Source organism: Miscanthus floridulus, chromosome 3 (assembly GCF_019320115.1).
Source record: "Miscanthus floridulus cultivar M001 chromosome 3, ASM1932011v1, whole genome shotgun sequence".
Lineage (NCBI taxonomy): Eukaryota > Viridiplantae > Streptophyta > Magnoliopsida > Poales > Poaceae > Miscanthus > Miscanthus floridulus.
This window is the reverse complement of record NC_089582.1, coordinates 39,913,685-39,920,955: the sequence shown is the minus strand read 5'-3', so window position 1 is coordinate 39,920,955 and position 7,271 is coordinate 39,913,685. Positions and strand designations below refer to the sequence as shown.

The following is a 7,271-nucleotide window of genomic DNA, read 5'->3' as shown; positions in this document are numbered from 1 at the left end:
ATTGCGTCAGTCTTCACTCTTGTAAGTAGAAGATAGGTATGGGTAGCTACAGGCCGAGAGAGGTGTGCGTGGTCGGGGCGGGCATGTCCGGGCTGGCGGCGGCCCGCGAGCTGCGGCGCGAGGGCCACGCCGTCACGGTTATGGAGCAGAGCGGCGACGTCGGCGGGCAGTGGCTGTACGACCCGCGGACCGACGGCGACGACCCGCTCGGAGCCAAGGCGCCGGTGAAGGTGCACAGCAGCATGTACGCGTCGGCGCGTGTGATCAGCCCGCGCGAGTGCATGGGCTTCTCCGACTTCCAGTTCGTGCCCAGGCCCGGCGCCGGCGGCCGCGACCGCGACGCCCGCCGCTTCCCGGGCCACCGCGAGGTGTACTGCTACCTCAGGGACTTCTGCGAGGCGTTCGGCCTCGCGGACGACATCAGGCTCAACACGAGGGTCGTGCGGGTCGCCATGCAGGCGCCGCCGCCGTCACGTGACGACGCTCGCAGTCGCAGCGGAGGCGGAGGCGGAGGTGGCTACTCTGACGTGAAATGGAAGGTGAGATCTGTACACGTCGAGCCTGACGGCGGCGGCGGCGGCGGCGAAGCAGCAGAGGTGGCCGTGGAGGAGGTGTTCGACGCCGTGGTCGTGGCCAACGGCCATTACTCGCAGCCAAGCCTGCCAAGCATCGCAGGAATGGACACGTGGCAGCGGCGGCAGCTGCACAGCCACTCGTACCGGGAGCCGGGCCCCTTCCGTGGCGAGGCGGTGGTGGTGGTCGGCTGCGGCGACAGCGGCATGGACATCGCGACGGAGCTCTGCGGCGTCGCCAAGGAGGTCCACCTCGTGGCGAGGTCCGTGGAGGCGGCCACGACGCCGCCGCCGATGCTGTCCAAGATCCTGGCCAACCACTCCGACATCCACCTGCACCCGCAGGTGGACCGGCTGTGCGAGGACGGGCGGACGGTGGTGTTCGCCGACGGCTGCCGCGTCGCCGCCGACGCTGTCATCTACTGCACGGGGTACACCTACTCGTTCCCGTTCCTCGACATGGGGGACGGGCTGGTCACCGTCCGCGACAACCGCGTCGGCCCGCTGTACGAACACACATTCCCGCCGGCGCTCGCGCCGTCGCTGTCGTTCGTCGGCGTCCCCATGTGGGTGTTCGCGCCGTGGCTCTTCGAGGCCCAGGCAAGGTGGGTCGCGCTGGTGCTGGCCGGGAAGGTGGCGCTGCCGCCGGAGGAGGACATGCTCCGGGCGGTGCAGGAGGACTACCGTGCCAGGGAGATGGCCGGCGTGCCGACCTACCACACGCACGCCATCCCCGCCCTCGATCGCAGTGTATATATTGATAACATTCTCCGGTGGTCTGGTCACACACAATCTCGAGCTGACAAGCTTCTTGCTCTCTTGTTGATTTGGTTGGTCGTCATCAGGAGATCTGGGAGTTCGTGTACAGGCATTCGGACCTCCCGCGCATGGAGGAGTGGAAGGCGGAGCTGTTCTGGACTGGCTTCATGAACGCCAAGGACGACCGGGACACCTTCCGTGACCGGGAAGACGACAGCGAGAACGTCCGCGAGGGCGTGCGGAGATGGCGCTGCGTGTCTGGTGCTCAGTACGAAGCTGCCCTCGCTGCTGCCCGTGGTGGTTTCTGATGCTGCGCATGCAGCCATTGCCGGACCCGTCGCAATTCTCAGGTCTGTTGCCTCTTGGTGCGTTGGATGCCTTCGTTCTGGTCACTGACAGGACAAAACTTGTACGTAGGGTCTCTTTGGTATGGCCTATGCCGACTTCGACTTCATCTATTTTGTGTAAATCGAGGCACTGTAGCGTGAAGCCGTTTTGTAAGCCGGGGTTAAAATAAACTAGAAGCCAGAAAAAACCAGTTTTTCTGGCTTCACCGGCCTTGGCTTCGCCGGTAAAGTTATTTTGAATGAGCCGTGTTAAAGGGGCTGTAGGATCTTGGACAACTGGCGCATGGCCTTTTCTTTAAAAAACTGAACACCTGTTTAATGTTTGCCGTTTTTTTTTAGATAAAGCGTGCCGTTGAAATCGCTTTCTTCTTTGCCCCTGTATGAACTGTTTGGCGTTGGCATGTCTCGTCAATCACTCAATTTTATCGCTGCAGCGACTAGAGGCAAAAATAGTAGTGACTAAAGACACGGCCGCCCAACCACGCTTTAAATAAGTATAAGTAGTAGTAGTAATAATAATATACATACCAAACACGACCACCCAATCACTCCTAAATACGATACACGATCACCCAACCGTTGGATTAATTGGCTTTAGCCAATAACTCGTCTAGCAATTAACCAAACAATTTCAAAGGCCCACTATAAATGCTAAGTAAGAATAGGATTAGTACTATATACTCATTAGAAAGGCACTCAACCTAAATAGAAAGCTAGTGAGTGCTCCTATAGACAAGTTGAGGAGGAGAGTTGGGTGACTACACGCGCACGTCGCTGTGTCATGCCCAGCCACGTGGCTGTGTCATGCCCAGCCACGTGGGGCCGTGGCTGTGGCCGGACATGCTGCAATGGTCCAGACGCGAAGTTACCACTCTAACCCTCCAGGAACCTGTCCAGGTTCATCCCCTTGTGTGTGGAGGCCTTTCTCCTTCCAGCATAAGTCAACACTTCACCTTCCTCCTCACTGGGCTTGGGTGAGTAGGCCTCCAAAGCTCTGTCCGCTTGTGTACCTACACAGGTAGGTGGAGCACATCTGCGCGACTGCTCTTCATCAATTCTCGACGAGTCGTTATTGAGCTTGAGCTGTTCTCTGCGATCTTCGATGCGAGTTCAATAGGCTTGGGTGAGCAGACCTCTGAAGCTCCATCCGCTTGTGTACCTGCACAGGTAGGCGTAGACAGTCGATCAAGTTTTGGGGAGCGCATTTGCACGACTGCTCTTCATCCATTCTCGGCGAGTCATTCTTGAGCTTGAGATGTTCTCTACGATCTCTGGTCCGAGTTCAAGGGGCTTAGGTGAGTAGGCCTCCAAAGCTCCATCCGCTTGTGTACCTGCAAAGGTAGGCGGAGCACATTTGCGTGACTGCTCTTCGTCCATTCTTGGCGAGTTGTCTTGAGCTTGAGTTGTTCTCTACGATCTTCGATCTGAGTTCAACGGGCTTGGGTGAGCAGACCTTTGAAGCTCTGTCCGCTTGTGTGCTTGCACAGGTAGGCAGGTGGTCAATCAAGTTTTGGGGAGCGCATTTGCGTGACTCTTCGTTCGTTCCCGACGAGTTGTTCTTGATCTTGAGTTGTTCTCTGCAATCTTCGATCTAAGTTCAATGGGCTTGGGTGAGTAGACCTTCGAAGCTTCGTCTGCTTGTGTGCCTGCACAGGTAGGCAGGCGGTCGATCAAGTTTTGGGGAGCGCATTTGCATGACTCTTCGTTCATTCCCGACGAGTCGTTCTTGAGCTTGAGATGTTTTCTGCAATCTTCGGTCTGAGTTCAAGGGGCTTAGGTGAGCAGTCCTTCGAAGCTCCATCCACTTGTGTACCTACATAGGTGAAAGGTCCTAATATGGTTAGAGGGGGTGAATAGCCTATTAAAAACTCTACAAAACCACTAGAGTAATTGATTAGTACAACAAATGGCATAATGCAAATTTACTCTAGCTCTATAAGGGTTGCAAGCCACCTATCCCAACAATTCTAGTTGCTATGATCACTAGGCACACAACAAGACTAGGTTGCTACTCACTAAGAGCTCTCAATAAAGCTACACTAAAGAGCTCCACTAGATGAACTTAAGCTACAATGCATGCTCTCAATTCTAGCTACACTAAAGAGCTTGCTACAACTAGTTTGTGGGGAAATAACGGAGTGAGTAAGAAGATTATACCGCCACATCGAGGAATGAACCAATCACAAGATGAATACCAGTCAATCACAGGGAGAAATCCAAGAGACAAGTGACACACTAATTTTTCTCCTGAGGTTCACATGCTTGCCGGCACGCTAGTCCCCATTGTGTCGACCAATACTTGGTGGTTCGGCGGCTAAGACGTGTTGCACGAACCTCGTCCACATAATTGGACACCGCAATAACCTACCCACAAGTGAGGTAACTCAATGACACAAGCAATCAACTAGAGTTACCTTTCGGCTCTCACCAGGAAGGTACAAGAACCCCCACAGTCACTAGGAGACGGTCACGAACAATCACCAACTCATGCCGATGCTCCTCCGCTGCTCCAAGCCATCTAGGTGGCGGCAACCACCAAGAGTAATAAGAACTCCGCAGCAACAACGATCCCCAAGTGCCACTAGATGCAATCACTCAAGCAAATGCACTTGAAATCACTCCCAATCTCATTATGATATGATGAATCAATGATGGAGATGAGTGGGAGGTGTTTGCCTAGGCTCACAAGGATGTCAAGTATGTCAAAGTGCCAAGAGGGTGAGCCCTAAGCTGGTACCTTTCTATTTGAAGAGCCCTAAGTCTCAAAGAGCCGTTGGGCACTCTCGGGCTGACTAGATGGACTGACCGGACTTAGCCCTATGTCTAGTCGCCAGCGTCCGATCGCTCCGATGGCTGCCACATGTCCATAGTTGAAACCTCAGCCATCGGATCTCAATGGTCAAAACGATTCCACTCGCGCAATTAAGAGATGATCGGACGCGCTGCTCAAACTGACCTAACACGGCTCAAGGCGGGGTCTGGTCGAGTCCAGTAAGCACCCCAAGAGGGTTTTTGATGACCAAACGCGTCAGGTCAAGGGTGTTCGGTCGCACCATTGCGTCCGCTCTTCTCTGTGCTCGACCGAGAGGATGACGCTAGCATACATCATCAATGACCTAGTGCGGCCCCTGCGCATCCGGTTGCGCCAAAGCGCCTCCTCTAAAAAAGTGACCGGACACACCGGTGTAGCGAGCCCCAACGTCCGGTCGTTCCTTAGCCCTCTCTGCCAGTCACTGCCTCCTCGCTATAATTAACTAGACTCAGCTGCCAGCGTTCGGTCAGGACGTGGCCAGCGTCCGGTCACAGTGCAGCTCCTCCTTTTCTTTTTCTAAGTCCGCTACCACTTTGCCCTTGCTTCCAACTTGCTAACCACAAAGTGTAGAACTTGTGTGCATGTCTGTTAGTAATTTTCAAAGAATTTTTCATGGGTCAAAGTTAGCATACTAGGTTTCTAAATGCATATGCAAGAAAAATGTCATCTAGTGGCACTCGATAACTGCTTAGCCAAAGATTTTCCCTCTTTATAGTACTGCTATCGATCCTAAACGTGATCACACTCTCTATAGTGTCTTGATCACCAAAAACAAAACCTATCTTATACCTTTGCCTTGATCTCCTTGGTTTTATTTTTCTCTTTCTTCTTTTCCAAGTTGAGCTTGATCACCATCATCTCATGTCCATCTTCAACTCCTTGGACCTCATCTTGCTTTATCACTTGGATTGGACCACCTTGTCTAATTCACACGCTTAGATCAAAGGTTAGTCCTAGGTTTCATCAATTATCCAAAACCAAACTAGGGCTTTCAATCTCCTCCTTTTTGGTAATTGATGACAACCTTTTTCACAAAGATATTCAATGAAATCTTTTTGGATTCATGTTGCTTGCCCAAGCATATTACCATGTGTAAAGGCTATGGACAAGTTTCATGAACCCAAATTGGTAGTATTAGCTCTCCCTACATATGTGCTAGGAGTTTGAATTTGAAAGCTTGCACATATGCATGGATTAGAAGTTTGGGAGAGTAATAGCTACCAAATGATGCTAAGGTATAAAGAATGGACCTTTGAAGCGTGATACCAATCGGAGTTGCCATTTGAACACCATCCTTAGCACCATAGTTTGCTAGATACCACTTGAAAAGCAAAGACAAACTAGATACCTCATGAGATCGACATTAGAGGCAAGGTTCTAATACCACTTGTAAAAGATCATGGTGTATCTAGCTATCCTATACATGCTAGTTTTCATTTCATCAATCATTTTCTACAATCTAGCATACACCACACAAGCATGGATAGCAAATTTAAGAACTTGTGCCATGCAAGCAAACATATGTAATGCACACTCAAATGCAACATACAAGTTTATGAGCTTGCTCTCCCTACTTGTGTGCTTCAAGTTTTTAATTAACCCCCTTACAATATCATTTCATTTGTTTGCTCCCTCTATCTCTTACTATCTTTGTTAATTTCTATAACAACCTGAGTTTTTGCGCGACAAAAAATACGAACTATTTAAAAATTTTCCTATAATGTGTGGAGCATGTAGTCTCTAGGTCAAACCTTAGTCAAACCTAGAGGAGCTTACCGACAAGTTGTTGCATTCATATAGATTTGTTTGTAGAGAGTGCCCTTGTTCTTGAGTTGTTTTCGTGTCTTGAGTTTTGGAGTTTGCAGTGCACAAATCCACAGCAAAGTTCCTCTCAATTTCATTTGAAATCCCCTCAAATCTCATTTGAATATCTCTTAAATTCCTTGAACCATAAATGGGAAATCCTCCTATCTTTTCCCTAGCAAGGAATTGGAGAAAAATCATTTCTCCTCATCTCCTTGAATTCCTCTCAAGTCTCTCTTAAATCCATCTCGAATCCCCATTTGATTCCCTCCCAAATCCTTTTTTTTGAATTTGTCCCAAATTCCCTAAGTCAAAATTCCTAAAAGGAAAATCCATTCTCCTTTTCCTTTTCCTTTCAAAACCAGCCCACCGCTCCTTTTTCCCCTTCGCGTGGCCCAGCCGGCCTTCAGGCCCAACACCGGGCGCAAGGCCCGGTCGCCTCTCCCTCTCCATCCGCAGGCCCAGCGCCATCACAAGTCCCCGCCTCTGGCCCAATCCGCGCCGCAGGCCTAGCTCGGAGCCGTAGCAGGCCCCGGCCGCGCGCAGCCTAGCAGCGCAGCCCGAAGACCAGCACCACCCGCAGGCCCAACACGTGCACCAGCGGCCCACCTGGCCCAAGTCGCGGCTGCACCCGGGTCCAAGCCCTAGCGCCGCGCGGACACGCTCCTAGGAGATCGCCGCCCTGTCCCATCCACGCCTCGGCGTCCGTACCACCGCCCACGGGATGAACGCCGCATGTCCCGGAGCCACACGGACACCTAGGATGGACGGAGCCCCTAGAACCCCTAGCCTGGCGCCGCTATAAGAGCCACGGCCGCCATCGCTGCTCCTGTCTCTCCCTGTAGCCGCCGCCAGTCCTACCTACTCCCTCTCCCTCCCTTCCTGCTCGCCCGTGGAGACAACCACGACGACGGCGTCCTTGCTTGCCTTGCCGTCGTGCACCAGCCTCGCCCCGCCGGCCCTCCACCCGCACCGACG

At 52.4% G+C, this 7,271-nt stretch overlaps 1 protein-coding gene across 2 annotated transcripts; it reads left to right on the top strand.

The window, feature by feature from the left end:
- On the top strand, window positions 1-2,136 carry LOC136541593 (flavin-containing monooxygenase FMO GS-OX-like 8). Of its 2 annotated transcripts, XM_066533540.1 has the most exons (3): window positions 1-1,322; window positions 1,418-1,681; window positions 1,749-2,136. In XM_066533540.1, the coding sequence occupies exons 1-2, from the start codon at window positions 39-41 to the stop codon at window positions 1,637-1,639; spliced, it is 1,506 nt and encodes a 501-aa protein (XP_066389637.1). In that variant the 5' UTR covers window positions 1-38; the 3' UTR covers window positions 1,640-1,681; window positions 1,749-2,136. The 2 variants fall into 2 exon arrangements, with proteins under 2 accessions (XP_066389637.1, XP_066389636.1); XM_066533539.1 differs by having other exon boundaries at window positions 1,418-2,136.
- The last annotated feature ends 5,135 nt before the right edge of the window (window positions 2,137-7,271 follow it).